The sequence below is a fragment of the Mangifera indica genome, chromosome 3 (assembly GCF_011075055.1).
Source record: "Mangifera indica cultivar Alphonso chromosome 3, CATAS_Mindica_2.1, whole genome shotgun sequence".
In the NCBI taxonomy this organism is placed as follows: domain Eukaryota; kingdom Viridiplantae; phylum Streptophyta; class Magnoliopsida; order Sapindales; family Anacardiaceae; genus Mangifera; species Mangifera indica.
Window position 1 is genome coordinate 6041776 of NC_058139.1, and position 20374 is coordinate 6062149.

Here is a 20374-nt window from a genome sequence, read left to right on the forward strand (position 1 = left end):
TTGCTTCGTTGGAATTCCATGGATGTAAAATATTAGTGAAAAAACGAAATGTTCAGAAGTGGGGCTTTAAAAATAGATATCAATTGTTGATTTCATTGATTTTTACTTGGAACTGTCAAACATATTTTAAGGAGAGCCATCAACAAACAAATAGAAATTTCTTCAGAAATTACAAGCACATTATTTAAATACACTCTCGGTTACAGAAAATCAAGCATAAGCAAGGCATCTGCAGCACCAAATAAGCTAAATGACATCCTAATTTATATATGACTCTTTTTCCTTTGTTGGGCTAAGAATATCATATGCATGTATGATTTTGCTCTCTACATTTACCAAACAATTCTACAAAAGAATGAACAAACAGGCATACAATCAAACAAACTATTATGATCAAGGTTCCTCCGTGCCTTCATCATCCATTGCCTCGTTTTCCTGCAACATGTTCATCAGCATGTTTACCTGATCTTGCAGCATTGCATTTTCTCTCTCGATCTCAGCACGTTTGCTCCGCTCTTCCAGAAGTTGGAGTTGTAGATGTTCGAGACAGCGTGCATCCTCTTCCAGTTGTTCATTTAGGCCATTGATTTCGCGGTCCTGCAAGATTAGCTGAGTCAATCATTTGTTCCAATCTTAAAGCAATACTAGTAATGTGTGTGTTGGAAGAATACCTTTCTATTCATTTCCTGGACAGCAACACGTCGCATGCTCTCAACAACATCCACATTTACTAGCTTTCGCTTCTTTCCGATCAGCCAGCCCTTGGGATAGCATGTGGCATCAAAGTCTGGTGGGGGTAGTAAGGTTTCAGCTGCTGACTGCCGGCTATGTGCTGGATCCAGGGGTTCAAAGAGAGCCTTCCGACGCTCAGAAAGCATGGGATCTGGAATCAACTCCGGGTCCTTTTCTGTTTTGGAGGCTTCTTTATCTTTGGCGGGGGTTTCATTAGCAGTGTCTTCTGTAATGTCTAAATTCCTTCTGCTAGCTGTTACAGAGAAGTTACCATTCGAACTGCAAACTCTTTTAGATTCAGGACAATCTAAACATACTAGTTTTTCTTCACATTTTTATTCATTATGAAAAATCATATGACAAATCAATTCAGAATCAAACTTGTATAAATCACCAGCTGGACAGTGCTAACATATTTATTTGGGTTTGAAATGAAATGAACAGATAAAATTATACGAAAACTGAAAAAAAGAGAGAGAGAGAGAGAGAGAGACAATGACAGTGATTAGTTAGCCAACCAGAGTTTTATCATACCCAACCCGGTAAAAAAGCGAAAAAGTAAAGCAACCGCAAGTCATAATACTATTCTACAACAGATGAAACTTTGATGAATTTTACAGAAAAAAAAAAAAAAACAACAACGAGAAAAATTTTCTATTTTGGTGAATAGGATAATTAGAATTTAGTTGAACAAGCTATCTTTTAAAGTATCTTCTTAAACAATGCAAAAAATTATCGAATTTCTAGGCTTGACTTAATTGAATATGAAAAGGGTTTGGGTAAAATCAAGCGAAAAGCACAAAGTAAGCTCTAGTTAACAATTTTCCGTCTATTTTTAGCCATATTTTTCCCGGAAACCAGACAGAAAATGAACAGAGAGAAGGGAAAATTAGTACTATACCTGATCTCTTTCTGGAATTCCAGAAAATCCTAGGTGTGGAAGCCAAAGCGAATCCAGGAAGAGCCCCATCAGTCTTCTTCATATCCGAATTTTCTTTCTCCATTGAAACACACACCAACCCACGAAAACTCTTTCAAGAAAATTAATTTATCATAAAAAAATCTTTTAGAAAGATGCTAATTTTTTTTTTTCTGTGAATAGAGAAGGAAAGGTGTGAGCTTTTTGGAGTTGTGTTGTCCGTCCTTAACAATGAAGAGAAGAAAGAGCGAAGAGGAAGAAGATAAAATAGTAAGAAGTGTTATGAAATGAAATGCGTTAGTTGTCATATGCGTGGCGGGACCTGCAAAATTTTAATTAACGGCTAGGATTTAACGGTTTGGTGGAAGATTTTATGTCAACTACTCGTTTCTTTGCTTCCGTCTCTTCAAGGGCCCTATCCAGTTTGCCATTTCTTTCCTTGGGAGTTCGAGCATTTTTGAAAGAGCAAATTTTTATCCATTCTATAAATTTGTTCACTTAACATGATAATATTTAATTAAATAATTTTAAAATAAAAAATTAAATAATTATATTATCAAATTATAAATTATTATTTAATTTATATAAATAAATTAATAAAATTTGAATTTGCATATAACTTTGTTATAAAAATTTGATATTTAGATAATTAATAAAATTATATATACAATTTTGTATATTTAATTTTTAATTTCCTATCTACAAATCCTTCCTGCATTACATATTACCTTGATGAGAATGCCTCATGAAGACCAAACTTTCCACGGTTATTTCTCTTCCACTTTTGCTCTTTATTTTTATGACGAAAAACTTCATCCAAACTAGTCTATCAAACATTGAAATAAAATCAATATCATTGAATAGATCAAATTTTGAATCAAATTATTAATTTTATAATTAGTGAATTAAATAAATTAAAATTTTAATATTAAAATATTATTAAAGAAAATTATCATTCAAACTATCTTTTAAATCAATGTTGGATGATGAATGTATTGGCAGTTTGCCCAATAAAAAAAAGAAACAGTAGAACAAGTTATTGCAATAATTCATACTTTATGGTAGAAAAAATAGTACATGACAGATCATATTGGTACCACACAATTATACTTATAATAAGTTGGTAACATTATCTTTTATTCTTTTATTTTAAATCTAAAAAATAAATATATATAAAATTACTACTTAATTATGATTTTGAGTCTAATTTTCTATAAGCTTGCCTCCCTATACTATAACTTTTCTAATGTCAAATTTGATATTTTATCCATGAAAATTTAAGCTTTTTTTTTTTTTTTTTATATATGTTTAATTCCTGTGTAGTTTCACAAATATTCAATAAATAAAATTTGTGTTGACTACTCTCATATATTTTATTCATGATGACCACCATTGACAGGCTTACGGATTTTAAGAATTTTTTTTTTTTCGTAGTTATGATTTTTGAATTATTTATTTAAAATTAACATGAAATTAATTTACTAATATAGATTTAAAATTTTACCCAGAGGGCATTTTTGTTCATATATATCATATATTTGGTTTCATTCATTCCCATGTTATGTTCATCAATATCCATAATCACATTCCCATTTTGTATCACAAAACAAAGTCAAATCATTTATGTAAATTAATTAACTCAATTAGCATGACAATTTGATCTTTATGAGGTTATTAATAGACCAATGGATCTTTCCTTTTCAATTAATTATTGGGATATACATTCAAGAAATAGACAGAAAGGACAAAATTTAGATTTATAAAATTTGGTCAATGTCAAAATCATTATAAGCAAATAACAATGATTGTTATATTTTTTCCATGACTATTGAAGGCATCAAAAAAATTTTTTATTAAAAAAAATCAAAATTTATAATTTTTTGTATTAAATAGGTAAAACTTATATCATATAACACCGAAATAAGTCTAATATTTAAATTGTTAAAAATGAATGATATGAATTTTTATTTTTCTTTATAAATGATAATTGGGATAATTCTTAATTGATGTAAAAAAATTTTGATTGACCAAATTTTATTGCTTCATTAGAAAAATCTAATTGCTTCAATTGAAAAATCGATAAGTTTAATCATTTTAGTAGGAAAATAAAAAAGTTTAACCTAAACAAAACAATAATTGATCTCTTCATTAGAAAAAAAAGGAGATAATTTAGTATCTCCAAATGTTATTATAAATATTATGTTTGAATTGGAGAAAGAGTAAATCGTTTTTGCATAATAAAAAGAAAATAAATTTGAGGTATCTTTCACCCTAACTCTAAAAATCTAGACCGATTTAAAATTGTCACCATAATTGAACTTATTATGATGACTCTTTCATTAACTACTTGACTTTTGAGAAATAAATTTTGGTAAACAACTTTATTATATTCGGCTGTTTAACAAGATATTTGGGCTTTGGGTTTATATTAAAACCTGAATAATTAAAATGTCTAAATATAGAAAGTAATACTTCTTCTATAACCCATAAAATCTTTCCTTAAAATTGTGTATGATCCTGATTCTAAAATCTCTACTCCAACAAGGCTTCATGCCGCCTATCTTCACTCAAAACAATTTTAAATATTTAAGAGAACCAAAACACTATAAGCATTGTCAATTTTTGTATAAGCCAATAAAAATGTCAAGAAAATCTTATATGAACTTCTGAATATGAATAAAATGGTTAAATCCTACTTCAAAATGATGATATCCTAGAATATGTGTAAGAATTATGTGCACTGAGTGATTTTCTAGCTGCTGTGAAGCCTATTCATCATATATGAATCAGAATGACTTCCTACATACAATGATATTCAATCTTTATATACTTAAATCAGCAAAACTTCTCCAAAAATATGTGTTTCTGATTCCCTCCTGTATTCTGACTGATGCTACCAAAAATAGAGATCAAAAGTGGAAGAGAAGCACCTGAGGAAAGATTGGTCTTCATGAAGCATTCTCATCAAGGTCACAGACAATGCATGGAGGGTCTGTAGACTTCTCTGGGGGAGTGACAATCTCTAAGCAGCAGGCATGAAAGTAGTGGCCGCATGGCAAAACAGCAACAGATGGAGGAAGTCTTGGCTGGGAAACAGGCCCATCGGTTGCTGGTGTGAATGAAAGATCCCTCTTGCATAAGAAACACTTTCTTCCACTTGGTTCAGGAGGTTTGTCGAAATCTTCAAAGAAAGTGTAATTACAGTAATGAAAAATGTTTCCTATCATCTTTAAATTACTAACATTAAAAGAACAATGAAGCGTGAGGTTCAGCTGGCCTTTTTGGCAACGACAAAATGATTACTGTCTATTTCCAAACTCCACATGGAAGGGCAATGTGCCTGTGGCAAACTTAAATATGCATTTTAATATCTGGCTTAGCTTGGAGATGATAAAACAAGGTACATAGGCCAAAAACACATCCTTTTGCTGCCAAGCTAGTTCTCAATAATGTACAGTGGTAAACAATTTTCAGACAAAATAGGATCAATAATCTAAGGGGCCTTACTTTCCCCAGATCAAGGCCATGATTGGTACCTGATACCATTCCCATCTAGCCTATTTTTGAAAGTATTATAACTTTTCAGCATGAAATGTAAACAGCCAGCCAATATAATGATGGGTATATTAGAAGGCTAACATTGTTTAAAATTGAAGAAATATCGTATATGGAAGGAAATAAACTTACAAAATTCGGGGAAGACAACAACAGGAATAGATGTTAAAAAACCTGAAAAAGAAATACCTTGCTTTATGTGATCTGTTGGAAAATTCTCAGCTGCTTTTGCAAGACCATGTGGGCCTGAGAAATCAGTCCGGGACTGTGGTGTACGAGATGATCCAACTGGAAGGCTTTGGTTTGCAGATCTACTAGAAGATGGTCGAAATGGAGCATAGGAAGCCAGACCAAGTCTACTTCTCCTACCAGCTGCAAGTACTGAACCTATTATTAAAAACATTAAAAACCATGATTACAAGAAAAAATTTAAACTAAATTTATATGTGATCATGGAGCTAAATATTAATTACCAAAGGGGCCTTACTTGCCCCAGATCAAAGCAATGATTGGTACCTGATCCCATTCCCATCTAACCTATTTTTGAAAGTATTACAACTTTTCAGCGTGAAATGAAACAACCAGCCAATATAATGATGGGTATATTAGAAGGCTAACATTGTTTAAAATTGAAGAAATATTGTAAATGGAAGGAAGTTAACTTACAAAATTCAGGGAAGTCAACAACAAAAATAGATCTTAAAAAACCTGAAAAAGAAATACCTTGCTTTATGTGATCTGTTGGAAAATTCTCAGCCGCTTGTGCAAGAGCATGCAGGCCTGAGAAATCAGTCCGGGACTGTCGTGTACGAGATGATCCTATTGGAAGGCTTTGGTTTGCAGATCTACTAGAAGATGGTCGAAATGGAGCATCGGAAACCAGACCAAGTCTACTTCTCCTACCAGCTGCAAGTACTGAACCTATTATTAAAAACATTAAAAACCATGATTACAAGAAAAAAATTAAACTAAAATCATATGTGATCATGGAGCTAAATATTAATTACCAAAGGGGCCTTACTTGCCCCAGATCAAAGCCATGCTTGGTACGTGATCCCATTCCCATCTAACCTATTTTTGAAAGTACTATAACTTTTCAGCACGAAATGAAAACAGCCAGCCACTATAATGATGGGTATATTAGAAGGCTAACATTGTTTAAAATTGAAGAAATATTGTATATGGAAGGAAGTAAACTTACAAAACTGAAGGAAGTCAACAACAAAAATAGATGTTTAAAAACCTGAAAAGGAAATACCTTGCTTTATGTGATCTGTTGGAAAATTCTCAGCCGCTTGTGCAAGATCATGCAGGCCAGAGAAATCAGTCTGGGACTGTGGTGTACGAGATGATCCAATTGGAAGGCTTTGGTTTGCAGATCTACTAGAAGATGGCCGAAATGGAGCATCGGAAGCTAGACCAAGTCTACTTCTCCTACCAGCTGCAAGTACTGAACCTATTATTGAAAACATTAAAAACCATGATTACAAGAAAAAGTTTAAACTAAATTTATAAGTGATCATGGAGCTAAATATTAATTACCAAAGGTAGAAGGAGGTGAAGTAAATCTAATAGGAGGCTGAATAGGAGCAGTGGCTTGAGGTTGATGAAAGTCACCTAAGAGCATCCAGCAAAAAATATTACATATATACCATACAAAAAATGGATGTCTTTCTTAGATTTAGAGCTTTCATTCAACCAGGATTAAAGTCATTATAATCAGTAATAGTCAAATTCACCCAATATATGCATGGGTATTATAGTGTTCCAGAATGGCCTCAAAAAAAAAAAAAAAAAGGAGGCACAGCAATCACTAAAAAGGCCAGAAGAAGTTGAGTAAAATATTAATCAGGTATACATTTTCTCGAGGGGTACCATGACTTAACACTTTATACGGGGAAAGGAGCATTTTGAAATAGTTTCAAAAAGAAGACACACCTCGCATCAAATCAAAAGGTATAAAAGAGTTGCGAAAAAGTGGAGAGACCAGGGCTGGATATCTCCATTGAGATGGTCCAGTAGGATTGATCAAAGCTTGAGCAGTTCTCCTTCCCCTTGCAACTACTCTTGCTTGACCTGTAAATGGTGAAAGTCAAACACTTAAGGAGTTATACTTTTTCTTCTGATAAGACAATGATACAAACATTCAGCATTTAACATTGCAAAGTCCTCGCACCAATAAATCAGCTGCACATTCTAATAGTTCTACAATAATTTGGGATCACAAACATAAACTAGAAAAATTCAGCATAGAAACATGAGACAATTGATGAGGTTTCCTTCCACAATCAATTTTAGTTTGTATTTGTTTCATCTTCTACAAACCTAATTGTAAATCAACTCACGTGCTACTATCAGATGGCAGACATAGTAACAAGTTCCTTTTAGTATATTAGCTGCCTTTATGACTAAACTTGAGCACGTTAACCTTTCAGTCAACCGAGGATCATATGGTTGAAGCTTTTGAAAAAGTAAAACAGACATTCTAAATTAATGGGGCCTTAACTTGACAACATCACAGTAAAATTTTCTCATATTGGGATCAAACTTAGCTTAAAAGAATGTTATTTGTCAAAACAAGGCTTTCATTGGCAAAGAAGAATCCAATGAATGTATGTATTCAAGTAATACAACAGAGTAAAACATGTAAGGGATTCTATTTCTTTGAACACGAAAGTTCATTAGAAACAGAGCATCTTCAGCAACTTGAGCTTTATTATCCCAGAAACATGCAAATATGGAGAAAAAGTTCATCAAAATTTAATTTAGCAAGGAAGTAGTCCCCTCACTAGATGGTTGAAAGAGTGCTTGTGAAAACTGAAATTTTGCTGTTTTAATTGCCACATTTACAAATTTGAGTTGGTTATTCTAGCTCTCTTGATGAGAGAATTACTAAATAAAAAAGGGTCATAAAGATTAAAAGATTTCTCCATAATTATAATATGTTATTAGAGGTAGGAAAAGTGAACATGTCATTGTAACTGGAAAATACAATTCACTGTGCAGCAACATTTGATTATTAGATGGAGTAGAGTTTGCTTTTCCAAGAGACACTAAATGAATCGCCCTAATATAGAGATGTGGAATATCTAATCACCATACTTTAATAAGTGGACAAAAGAAAAATCCAGCAGGCAAGAGATCCAAATCACAATCTTGAGAGGAAGAATCAGATGCTGTTTCAGATAGCACAGATACAGCTTGGTTAGATAGAGTGTAAGAATGAGTTGAATGCCTTACCAGCCAACGGAAATGGTATCCCCTGGGGAGAAATGTAACCCTGAACACCATAATTTTGATTAGCTGGAACTTGTTGCCCTGCTGCTATAATAAAAACAATATTTTATTAGAAAGAAATCATGTGATTTTGAAGACCAATACTTTGATTAGCTGGAAACTGTTGCCCTGCAGCTATAAACAAAATATATGGCAGATACAGCTTGATAGGATAGAGCAGTGAGATTGGAGTGAATGCCTTACTAGCCAATTGAAGCGGCATTCTCTGGGGAAAATTGTGATATTGAAGAACAGTATTTTGATTGGCTGGAAATTGTCGCCCTGCAGCCATAAACAAAATACTATTATTTCAGACAGGAAGAAAGTGAATACAATATATTTAGTCCTCGAGAATTGAAATATTACTGAAATATGTATTTACAAAACTGAACACAGCCAAAATAAATAAATAAATAAAAGCTCATAGAGTATTCTTCATTGACTCTTACCAGGAAGAGCTGAGCTCAACCATGAAATTGTGGTAACTTGACATGAGACTTCTTAAATCCAACTGTACTTAAAAAGCTACCATGTCTTACATGATGTATTAAGAAACTTCTTTTTGAAGTCCAAGCTCTCACAGAAGCATTAAATTACATAATGAAACTTCCTTCAAATTTTCTTTTCAAAGATCCACTTCCTGTAACTAAAATGTCCTCTAATCTCTAGTCAGCACTTAACCAGCCTCAGAACACCTGTTTTTGCAACTGCACAGAAATTTGACATCTATATAAACATTTACAACTTGCAGCAATCTGACAGGACACCCCTCCCTCCCACTCCCTTAAAGAATGTATGATGTCACTATGCTCACCATAAAAACTTTAACTAGCTCTGCCTACTCTAATAACTGATACTGCTTATATTGTCAAACTTCACTGGTCATGTTGCTTCTTCTTGGATAACAAGAGCGATCCTATACAACACATGACATACCTTATATAAAAATAGCAAACTTGTGTATCACCATTGGTTCACCAAGTATGGCAAATCAACAATTGGCTTGGACCGAGCGGAATCACCTGTTGTATAGACACGATAATCCTGATGACCCCTTGAAAGTGGCTGCTGCATAGGATTGTTTACATTAACTGCTGCTTCACCAGTAACTTCTTCACTGTCAGAGTCACCCTGTTCACTATGGGAACTATCGGACTCAACATTTTCATTCATTGGAGGTGGCACAGTAGAAGTCGAACTATCATCACCATTGCTTGTCTCGCTATTTTCCATTTTGTATAACCCTAAAGGAAAAAAAGTTTACTCAAATTCATTATTTCTTCCCCAAAAAGAATGAATTGATAAGGTCAATGCGTCAGTCTTGAAGATTGGTAAAACTGCACAAATTAACAACAAGGGTGATCAAATAAATTCTAAATTAGACAAAAGTCAAACAAGAACTTAAGTTAACCAAATTATTTCACAGAACCCATTTCATCATCTAAGGGAGAACCATATTCTTCCAAAACCATTAACACAATCCGCAATACTAATTCATTTCATCATTTTCTTTCTAATTGTCTCCGAAGGTGGCAACCAAACAAGAAAAACACTATAAAGAGTAATAATTAAAGTAAAAAAGATTCAAAGGGTTCAGAATCTTGGTACTTACAAGAATGTGGGTAAAACAAGTCAATGTTGAAAGATTTAAAGATGAATAAATATAAAGATTGATAATTAAATTAAAAAAAAGAAGAACACAAAACAATGAGTTGAAAAAGAAGAGCCTTACCAGAAACAAAGAATACAAAACAATGAAGAAACGAAAGAATAAAATTGAAGTTCAAAGGTCTTTAATCGCTCTACCACTAGCTCAAGTGAAGACCCACTTTTTATTTTTCTTTTTTCTGTTGAGTGTTTTGGCGCCTACAGCAGTTAGTGAGTTTCTCAAGGGTCCATCCAACTGTAAGCTTCATTTATATTGTTGTCGCTGATCTGGCAGTGTACTGCACTGCAAACCATGTTATTTTATTGAAGCTGTGCGTTTTAATGAAAGTGATTTTAAGGATGAGACTGAGGTCCCAGTTTAATTAGTCAAAATTTCAGCACGTGGTTACTCATTTAAATTAAAATAGTAAACATTTTGAATACGGAAACGATTATCAAATTCTAAGCACAAGCAATAAATGTATATAGTGTCACATTTTATCAAGAACTTGCCAACAAAGTAATACGCAAGGGTCACGAGGAAAAAAAAAATCACTAAAAACATCTAACACTCGGAACATTATGAATTAATTGGTATAGAGTTGAATTTACCATTGCTTCCCTGCTTCAATCAACATCTTTTATACGAAAATTATCGATGAAACTGTTTTGTTATCAATTGATGTATACAGACTAAAATTTGCGTAAGAAAGATTATAGTAATAACATTTATTAAAGATTCGATATGAACTCTAATATCCATCACGGTGATGATAAATAGAATTAATGAAAAAGGTGAACATACAATGGCTTCTTCATGCAGTTCGACCCTTTAATCATAAGTTTACATATGTAATTATAGTATTAGTAGTTTCAGAAGAATGTGTCACAAAGTATATGTGTGTAGAGATTATAAAGAAGTTCACTATGAAGGACATAGTCAAATAACAAAGTTTTGGAAAAAATTGTTAGATTTTATGAGGACTTGCTCATTGAACTTGAGATGATGTATCTTGTACCATTCAAAGGCAAAAGTGTTATTTTATGTGTATTTTCTGTTATAATTGATGTTATAAGAATAAATATAAAAAATAAACATTTTAATTGAAATGTTAAAGTGATGAATGACTATACATAAAAAATGCACGTCCATTCATCCAATATCATATTAGCAGAGTGGATAACATGTCACACTAAAATTTTTTAAAGGACGTATGACCAGTTGCTCACTATTGGATTTTATGGGAACCTTCTCCATTGGACTAGGGATGAAATGTCTCTAATTCTATAAGTTCAGTTACTTCCTCATTTCTCTCAACAACTTTCTTTATTTAAAGAAAGAGAGATAACATGCAATCATAATATTATTCATTACATTTAAAATTCAAATTCAAATAATATACTTTCTAATTAGTTATATTAAAGATAAGATCGAAATTGATAAAGGCAAAAGTTTCAATTTTCTATTATAAGTTGATGATATAGAAGGAGTGTTAATTAGTGAGACATATTTTTTAGTCAAGAGATGTTTATCTATCATTTGATATATGAATTGTTTCTTTTACCGATGATCCCTTCTCAAGAAGACGTTTATTGGGTATTAACACGGTTACCCATAGTTTTTACAGTACAAGGACTTTACAAACTTCATTGCGCATAGGCTACAGTGAGTGTCATGACAAAATTATGAGATCTTTGTGATAAAGACTCTTAGGATAGAAATAAAATATTATACAACTTTAAGAGCAGATGAACTCTTGAACAATTGAATTGCATGCCATGATTATCAATTTAATGAAATTAAACAGTAAAATGAATGAATACACTTCATGGTCCCATTTTATCAAATCACAAATAACAATTACAGAAACATTCAAATATTTACATGATTAACTTAAAGCAAGCCGAAGTCTTCCATGGGATGATGGAATTATTATTTGCAATATGAAGAACAAAGAGTTACAGTCCACACTGCCACTTTTCTCTGCACAAAAATATACAATCTTATATTACATACGAAATAAAAAGCTATTCAGAGCAAAGTGAATCGAAGATGAGGCTACGAAATGAAGAAACACTTAGTATATGTTGGTGATTAAAGTAAAACAAAATGGAAAATTTATTCAGTAAGAAACGTTACCTTTGCATGATGGTTTCAGTCGTAAAGCCACTTGGTGAACTTACAGAAGGGTTGTAGAGAAGCTTTGGCATTGGCATTGTCCCACTCCAAGGAATCCCACCAGTTTTTGTTTACCTTGATTTCCTTAATTGCAGGCAAGGGAAGAGACACAGGGAACCTCTTCAATTCTCCACACCTTGATATATGAATTTGTTGCAGAGATTCACAAACCAGTACTGCATTACCACTGCAAATCCTCTTCAATTTTCCAAGGGATTTCAGACGCATTTCTCTCAATTTTGGGAGAGCAAATATGGTGCTACCACTGCCTCCTTGCTCATTTTCTTCTTCATCTTCATTATCATCTGCTATTATCTCCTCAATTTTATCACAACCCTCAACTTCAATCACTTCCAGGTTTTGCAAAGCCAACAATAACTTTGGTGAGACCAACTTCTTCAAATTCCAACAATCCATCAGATACAGAAATTTGAGGTTAGGATAATTGCCTAGCATTAGAACCTTTATGTCACTAATTTCGGGACACACTCTTACCATTAGACACTGAACGTCAGTTGAGAGCACAACCAAATCTTCTCCTTCACCAGTGGTATATAACGTTACATATTTATTAACGCCTTCTACATCTGGGAAGTAATCATCATATTCTGGTAGAGAGAAGAATTCAGAGATTGGAACTTCTTCTAAACATGATGCCACCAGGAGACGGTAGCGTCTTGGTGCTTGACCAGCTATGGATTTGACATACATGTTGAAGTCATAAAAACTAACAAAATGCGCTTCAAAAGTATCCAGTCGACTGAATCTAATTGCCTCTTCTGATGTTAATGCTGGTTCAGAATTCATAGATCCGCAATATATTCTCAATTTTTGGAGACGACTGTGTGTATGCAGCATTACAGTTGGCAACATAACTGGTACAGGTAGATAGAGATCAAGACTTCTAAGCTTTGTTAGCCTTTCAATACCTTCTGGCATATCGGGTATGTTTGTAAACCCAAGGTCCAAATTTTCAAGTGCCAAAAGGTTCTTTAAAGAAGGAACCTCCGTTAATTGTTCACAATGATTAAGCAACAATGCTATGAGATTCTTCAAGTTGGAGATGGAATTTGGCAAGTTCTCAATCTTTGTGTAAGAAAGATCAAGAATCTTCAAACTAAGCATGTTTACAAAGAACACTTCAGGAATGACTTGTAAAGGGTTTCTTTGTAGCAACAAAGTGGAGAGAGCTTGACAGTTTGGGGACATACTTGAATAAATTTCTGATATGCAATTCCCCATTAAAGAAACTTTCTCAAGATTCTTTTTCCATTCTTGTTCCCCTGGTAATTCACTCAATCCCTCTTGGGGTTTTATCATGAACAGAGGTTTGTTGCTTGTAATATGCAATGCCATGTCTCTTACAAGATCATGCATCTTTACGCACCTTCCACGATCGACAATCTCCAACAAACAATTGTTTACAAGTCTATTCAATATAGAATAACCCGCATCATTTGTTGCGTGCATACTATCTCTTTCATCTACAAGTCCTTCCGCAATCCAATAAACTATCAACTCTTCTTTTGGGATTTTGAAGTCTTCAGGATAGAGGGCACAATATAAGAAACAATGTTGCAGCTTTTTACTCTTCAAACGATCATAACTAAATTGTAATTGCCTTAGTACATTTCTTTCCATGCCACTGACACTTTGTATGCTTTTAGACAATTCTTCCAATGCATTCCTCCATTCACAAATGTCATATTCTCCCCTCATGCAGCCAGCAACTGCAACAATTGCTAGGGGTAAACCAGCACATTGTTCAACCACAGGTTTCACAAAGTCTTTTATAGTTGGAACTTCTAAAATATTAAATCCCACTCTATCCATGAATAACTTCAATGCCTCGTCCTCTGAGAGAGTCCTCACTTGGACTGTTTTGCAACCCATGGAATGACAAACATCTTGTGAACGAGTTGTTATCACTAATTTGCATCCATTTTCTTTTGTAGGTTCAGGAATTCCCACTTCCTCAAGCTGAAATGCCTCCCACACATCATCTAATATCAACACAATCTTTCTTCCTTCCAACATTTTAAACAAGTTTCTAGCCCGTTTCCTTATCTCTTCATTTCTAGGAAGATGTTCTTTCAATGCAGCAGCAATTTGATCTTGCAGTTTCATAAGATCAAGTGGTTGGGTTATAGTGACCCAAATTACATTTTCAAACTTATCCGTCTCCTTGAGGAGTTTGTTGTTGATATGAGTTATGATAGTTGTTTTTCCAACTCCTCCTATCCCGCAAACTCCTATCTTCATAACCTCATAACCCATTAGAAATTCCCAAATCTTATTCATGATTTTCTTTGCAGTTGTTTCACCTACTAATGTTGTAGTTAGTAGAACCACTCCAGCAGCTGGAGATGCATCAATTACAAAGCTTTCAAATGCACCATGCTGGTAATGTTCTTTCACTTCTTCAATCTTCTCAACAACAACCTTCCCAAAACATACACGTGACAAACATTTCCCCTTTTTAACTTGTCTCTCAATATTTTCTACTTCATTTTTAATCCTTTGTGAATTTTGAAGCCAATCATTGACTTCAACTCTAGGTAATTTCCGCATACGACACTCTGTTCTCAACCTTAGTTCAACATCTTCTTTTCGACTATTTAAATCCGTTAATCTTCTTTTGAGAATTTCTATATTCTCATTGAACTTCCTACAATATTGAACATATTTGCATAATGGTTTCAAAATTTGAGTGATTGGCTCTATAGCAGCCTCCATTATTTTGGTCCCTGTAGAAAATAGTTAAGCCAACCTCATTATTTTAGTTTGAATTGTAATATTAAAATATTCAATAATTCTAACCAATGCAAATTTTTAGGGCTGAGCAAAAGAAATGTGAAAAAACATAATCATTGGGCATTCAATGTTTAGTTTTAATTATAATAGGGTCAATTTTGGCTCTAACTTCACTTCCACCTCTTTCAAAAATGAAATTGGCTCGATAATTAGGTTTGAAATTGTATTAAGGGTATCCGATAATGTACGCAATTTGGTACCTTTTTATTAAGTTGTTTTGTTACAATATAAAAAAGCTTAAATCAAAAGCAAAAATGTTTAATTTCGCAACTTCGCCCTCACACATCGCAATTGCACATAATTTCCCTTTATCAGGACTAATCTCAAATCCTCAATTTCATTGCTTAACCTTCCTGTAAACCTAGAACTCTGATTCTATTGACAATCACAACAAGCGACAACTAATTTGACTATCAACTGGAGGATGCTAACAAGCCAACATGAAACACTAAGTCTACCGATGTTTAAAAAACCTGTTGCAACCTCAAATGAGACGTTGACAAGATTTTTGACAGTTTTTTTTCCATCATTTTGCTCAAGTGATAGTGATGGAAGTTGTTTTCATGAGATGAGGTGAGTGGATTTGAAGTTTGGAGGAGGGAAGGGTTAGGGTTTTGATGGGTGGAAGATAAGGCTCTAATGGAGGAGAATACGATGGATGATGGAGATAGAGAGAGAGATAAAGGGGTTGGTGACGTGTGATATCCACATGTGCATATTAAGGTTAATTTAATACTTTTATGTCAACGATTAATATATTAAGTATGATGTAAATATGTGTTATAAAAAATTATACTCAAGTTAAAGGTGTATAATTGAATGACCGTTTCGGAGAGTGGAATACCCATTTAGCATTTGACAAATAGACAACTTAGATAATATCATATCAATATATGATTTAAGTAATGAACAATCGTTCCAATAAGGTGAATACCAGTTTCAATAGTTATCTTATTGAAATTTTATAAAATAGAACTACTATTTGCACTTCTAAACATTATGCAATATTTCAACCTTCAATGGCATGGCAAAAGGGGGAGATTCAAGCTAGGGAGTTACTTCTATAACAATTGCATCACCAAAATCCAAGTAAGCAGGGAATTATTTTCATTCTTAAATTAATATATGTTTTTGAGATTGATTAAGGAAGTTGTGGCAGATGAAATTCCAATTTTCTATTATAAGAATATGTTTGATCGATGTTTATTTTATTATTGAATTGCTTAGAAGTTCTGTAATTCGAGATTACATATGTGTATGCCTAGGGTTGTTGATAAATGGTTGGATAATGGATATGAATTATGTGTCAGATGAGATAGAGTATGCTTGATTTGGATGTTTATATTTTGCATATGTTGGAAATACATTATTAGATCGTATGGAATTGTATCAATTGATTTGGTGAAAAGAGTTTAGCAGGATTCCATTAAGGTCATGAGAGAAGGAGAAAACAGCTAAAACCTTTATGGCGACAAAAATAATATAGAGTTAGGCAAGGGAAGTTTCCAAGCACTTGAAAGATGAGACATCCTGAGGCTTAATTTGCTCTTAATTTCTATAAAAGGATATACTTTGACATGTTAGGTTAAAACGTGTGGGAAATTCAATGGTCTAGTTGATTCGATATACTTTGAATAAATAGGTAGAGAAAAGAAGACAAGGAAGAGGTTAAAAAGAAGAGTACAGGTGAACAAGGTGAGTGTTCAAAATTGAAATTGAAATTAATCATAAATGTTTTTACCTATAAAGGTTTTGAATCTAGTTCCACTTCCTATTTTTTCAACAGGATATTTGAATCTGCTTATCCTACTTGTTTTGCCAAAATTATTTTATTATATATTTTTATGTTTTAGATATAAGTGCAGAAAAATATGATACATGAGCTAATGATAATGTGAAAAAAAAAAAAACGTAAAATGTTAAACACACTGTCGTAACTAATTAACCTTAGATCTAGAAGAATCTTATATATATATTGCAGAAATAAAAATATGCCGTACCTGAAGCTTTAATTTGATGTTCAAATATTAGGGAAGATAGCCGCACCAAGCTTCAAGGCAAGTAAGAAATATAAGTAAGAATAATCTTTGTTGAAATTGACAAGAAACTCTGATTATTATCTAATTTCTGTTATCAAGATTGAGTAAATATCAAAAGCTCAGGCTCTCAATATGTTTTTGTTGTAAATTAAAGAAATTATTAAAACAAGAGAACACATAATGGATTTCAACTAAATATATAACATTATTCTACCACATAAATATATTTACATAGAAACATTTCTAACCTGCTGATTGATGTATGAAATTTAGAAAGAAAAAACAAAAAAAAAAAAAAATGGCACCTGAAGCTGTCGAATATGCCGCTTCAATCTTCAAATATTTGTGTGAATGAAATTATGGAGATGGGTGGCAGGAAAGTTAATTGTTGGGAGGAAGTGAAAGACAAGTTATGGCAGAATGAAATCTGTGTTTGTAAATAGAAATAAGAATACAAACACGAATAAATATTGAAGAAAGGTATCAAATAGAGCATGCTTCGCAGTCAAGGAAAAGAAAGGAATGCTAATTAAAATTCTAAACTTGTTTGATTTTGAAAGGAATCTAAACTTTAGCTCAATTTCTCAATATTCAATTATTTGCTAAGAATACATGTACACGCCATATAAATGAAAGCTCAACGCGCCTAGCACAAAAAAACCGATAGATGATAAGAGGGAAAACACAATTCAGATTTAAAATTGGAACAGTCAACGCAAGAATTAGATAGTTAATATGGCATGATCCTCAATAAATGAGAAGGCATAAGTTTAAACAATATATTGGTTTCACAACAAATTATACAGAAATATGATAAGAAAACAGGGGAAAAAAATTACCTGCCATGGCCTCTGCGGCATTGGTCAGGTGCCAAACCAAACTCCAATAACAGTTCCATGGGCTGGTACACAAATCATATATTCTACGAATCCATTCGGCCTAAAGAGTAAATTGATTCAAATTTCACATCAGAATGTAAAAATTGTAGCACAACTTCAGTTAACTGATTTCATCAGTACAATCTTTATTGAGCTTCCTTAAGTTTAAGAAAGCATGCTGCATAGTTCCTCCTTTAATAAAGCATGACGAGAAAAAACAAAAGCAAACCCTGTTTCTGTCAATGTGTACTTCTTATCTTTAATGGGCATAAATGGAAACAAGCCCCAATACTGGTAGAGGGCAACATGCAGACTCTATGAACAAAACTGAGGAAGCTCAATTATGAACCCAAGATTTGGTACCCAAAATAAAAAAAAACCACCACAAAAATGAGGAGGCTTACTTCATATGTGCAAATATGCTTCACCAATCTTCCCATGATGGACCATAAACTGAAGCAGCAGGAACAAATTGCCAGTAAACCAGATGAAAATTCAGTGATATGATAACAATAATACAAATATATATATATTTTTTAAATGAAAACTTCTTTCACATGAAATAACACTGTGACATTTTATAACTGCAATGTAGGTGTAAATTATATACAAGACATGAGGTTTAATTCAACAGACTTTCAACTACAATTTCTTAATTAGAGTACAGCAGGAAAAGCTGAAAGAAGTCATGTACTTACACTGAAGGGTGACATTAGCAGAGACCAATGAATGGTATTTGACATATACCAGTAGTCAATAAGAAAGAGGCATGATCAATGCTAATTTGTAAAATGACTTAATTGGATTAGAACCAATAAACAATTGCATCTACAAATTATTCACAGTTAAATAAATTAGTCCAAAATTATCTTGAAACATTCTGTCTCCATGATTTTGAAAACAAAGTCAGAGTTGAGATTTGGACAATCAAAACAATTTATTTACATGAATTCTCCACCCAACTTTATCCATACATTAAATTTTACTTTCTTTTTGGGAGAAAAAAACAAAAGTCAGAAAGTTTAGAGGGAAACAGGAAAACTACTTGTAGAAACTGTAGGGGATTTGTGTACCTGACAGTGAAGAAAGGTGTTGTTTAAGAAACTATGAGGGAACCCATTTTGTTCAGACCTCAACTGTGACTTCTGTTTCCATAATAATAGTAAAAGGCACAAATTTTTATCTACCGTTATTTCACATACTGAATGCCTACAGGTGCACCCAAAGCAATAGCTCCTAAGGCATTTACAAGAGCCCTTACAAAGTAGAAGATGTATCAGTTATTTTATGTTATGCAGAAAAAACAAAGGGAACAGAATCTCTTGCCTAAAAATAAAATGGGCTGAAAAAATAAAGACATACATGAGATGTTAAACAAAACATATATGATCCTTTTGTTGTAACAATCGTTATTACAAGCATTAAACTACATAATGAAACTTCTTTCAAATTTTCTTTTCAAAGATCCACTTCCTGTAACTAAAATGTCTTCTAATCTCTAGTCAGCACTTAACCAGCCTCAGAACACCTGTTTTTGCAACTGCACAGAAATTTGACATCCATATAAACATTTACAAGTTGCGGCAATCTGACAGCACACCCCTCCCGTATAGAATGTATGATGTCATTATGCTCACCATGGAAACTTTAACCAGCTCGCCTACTCTAATAACTGATGCTGCTTCTATTGTCAAACTTCACTGGTCATGTTGCTTCTTCTTGGGTAACAAGAGCGATTCAAAGGTTTCAGAATATTGGTACTTAAAAGAAAGTGAGAAAAACAAGTCAATGTTGAAAGATTCAAAGATGAATAAATATAAAGATTGATAATTAAAAAAAAAAAAGAAAGAAAAAGAATACAAAACAATTAATTGAAAAAGAAGAGCCTTACCTGAAACAAAGAAAACAAAACAATGAAGAAACGAACGAATGAGATTGAAGGGCAAAGGCCTTTAATCTCTCTACCAGCAGCTCATGGGAAGAGCAATGTTTTTATTTTTCGGGAAATTTTAAAAATTAGGCAAAATTAAAGGGGTCTAAGCGAAATTGCCCAAAAAATTCAGGTTTAAGCAAAAATGCCCAGGTTTTGTGAAATGACGAAAATGCCCCCATATATAAACACAGCAAATTTTCACTGTGCAATTCAAAGAAAATTCGAATTTTTAACGCATCCCACGGCAATCCCACGGCGAACGTCATTTTCGCCGATTTGCTTGCTTTCCGGCAACCGAAAATGGAAAATAATGTTATCACATCTCCCGTAATCTTGTTTGGATCAAGTTATTGCTCATATTATTGAGATTTGATTGAGATTTTTCGGTTTGAAATTTTAGGG

At 33.1% G+C, this 20374-nt stretch overlaps 3 protein-coding genes and 1 long non-coding RNA gene across 11 annotated transcripts; all 4 read right to left on the bottom strand.

Moving 5' to 3' along the window:
* Nucleotides 1-139: 139 nt before the first annotated feature.
* LOC123211333 (protein HEADING DATE REPRESSOR 1-like) lies at nucleotides 140-1931 on the bottom strand. Its single transcript, XM_044629988.1, has 3 exons — nucleotides 1634-1931; nucleotides 672-985; nucleotides 140-597 (listed from the first exon to the last, which is right to left on the bottom strand). The coding sequence occupies exons 1-3, from the start codon at nucleotides 1734-1736 to the stop codon at nucleotides 394-396; spliced, it is 621 nt and encodes a 206-aa protein (XP_044485923.1). The 5' UTR covers nucleotides 1737-1931; the 3' UTR covers nucleotides 140-393.
* A 2361-nt stretch (nucleotides 1932-4292) lies between these two features.
* Nucleotides 4293-10345, bottom strand: LOC123211064. 6 transcript variants are annotated; one of them, XM_044629587.1, is made up of 10 exons: nucleotides 10215-10345; nucleotides 9505-9726; nucleotides 8687-8764; nucleotides 8447-8527; nucleotides 7145-7282; nucleotides 6749-6823; nucleotides 6465-6662; nucleotides 5930-6127; nucleotides 5396-5593; nucleotides 4293-4832 (listed from the first exon to the last, which is right to left on the bottom strand). In XM_044629587.1, exons 2-10 carry the CDS (start codon nucleotides 9713-9715, stop codon nucleotides 4600-4602), a joined length of 1410 nt encoding a protein of 469 aa, XP_044485522.1. In that variant the 5' UTR covers nucleotides 9716-9726; nucleotides 10215-10345; the 3' UTR covers nucleotides 4293-4599. The 6 variants fall into 6 exon arrangements, with proteins under 6 accessions (XP_044485522.1, XP_044485524.1, XP_044485523.1 ...); XM_044629589.1 differs by having other exon boundaries at nucleotides 5930-6112; nucleotides 8447-8530; XM_044629588.1 differs by having other exon boundaries at nucleotides 5396-5578; nucleotides 8447-8530.
* A 1534-nt stretch (nucleotides 10346-11879) lies between these two features.
* LOC123210655 (disease resistance protein SUMM2-like) lies at nucleotides 11880-18493 on the bottom strand. Of its 3 annotated transcripts, XM_044629128.1 has the most exons (6): nucleotides 18444-18493; nucleotides 18001-18100; nucleotides 17467-17588; nucleotides 17123-17172; nucleotides 12270-15055; nucleotides 11880-12113 (listed from the first exon to the last, which is right to left on the bottom strand). In XM_044629128.1, exon 5 carries the CDS (start codon nucleotides 15042-15044, stop codon nucleotides 12285-12287), a length of 2760 nt encoding a protein of 919 aa, XP_044485063.1. In that variant the 5' UTR covers nucleotides 15045-15055; nucleotides 17123-17172; nucleotides 17467-17588; nucleotides 18001-18100; nucleotides 18444-18493; the 3' UTR covers nucleotides 11880-12113; nucleotides 12270-12284. The 3 variants fall into 3 exon arrangements, with proteins under 3 accessions (XP_044485063.1, XP_044485062.1, XP_044485064.1); XM_044629127.1 differs by lacking the exon at nucleotides 18444-18493 and having other exon boundaries at nucleotides 18001-18165; XM_044629129.1 differs by lacking the exons at nucleotides 18001-18100; nucleotides 18444-18493 and having other exon boundaries at nucleotides 17467-17793.
* Nucleotides 18494-19365: 872 nt separating this feature from the next.
* On the bottom strand, nucleotides 19366-20001 carry LOC123210659. Its single transcript, XR_006501282.1, has 2 exons — nucleotides 19931-20001; nucleotides 19366-19799 (listed from the first exon to the last, which is right to left on the bottom strand). It is a non-coding gene; the product is annotated as an uncharacterized LOC123210659 (long non-coding RNA).
* Nucleotides 20002-20374: the final 373 nt, after the last annotated feature.

Excerpts from the sequence above, each read along its gene's own strand:
- LOC123211333 (XM_044629988.1), bottom strand. The coding sequence starts at position 1,736 with ATGGAGAAAGAAAATTCGGATATGAAGAAGACTGATGGGGCTCTTCCT. Across the intron at positions 986-1,633 it reads GAATTCCAGAAAGAGATCAG|CTAGCAGAAGGAATTTAGAC; the intron begins GTATAGTACTAA and ends TCTCTGTAACAG. Across the intron at positions 598-671 it reads TCCAGGAAATGAATAGAAAG|GACCGCGAAATCAATGGCCT; the intron begins GTATTCTTCCAA and ends CTAATCTTGCAG.
- LOC123211064 (XM_044629586.1), bottom strand. The coding sequence starts at position 9,715 with ATGGAAAATAGCGAGACAAGCAATGGTGATGATAGTTCGACTTCTACT. Across the intron at positions 6,824-7,144 it reads ACCTTTTGATTTGATGCGAG|GTGACTTTCATCAACCTCAA; the intron begins GTGTGTCTTCTT and ends GGATGCTCTTAG. Across the intron at positions 6,128-6,464 it reads AACAGATCACATAAAGCAAG|GTTCAGTACTTGCAGCTGGT; the intron begins GTATTTCCTTTT and ends TTTTAATAATAG.
- LOC123210655 (XM_044629128.1), bottom strand. The coding sequence starts at position 15,044 with ATGGAGGCTGCTATAGAGCCAATCACTCAAATTTTGAAACCATTATGC.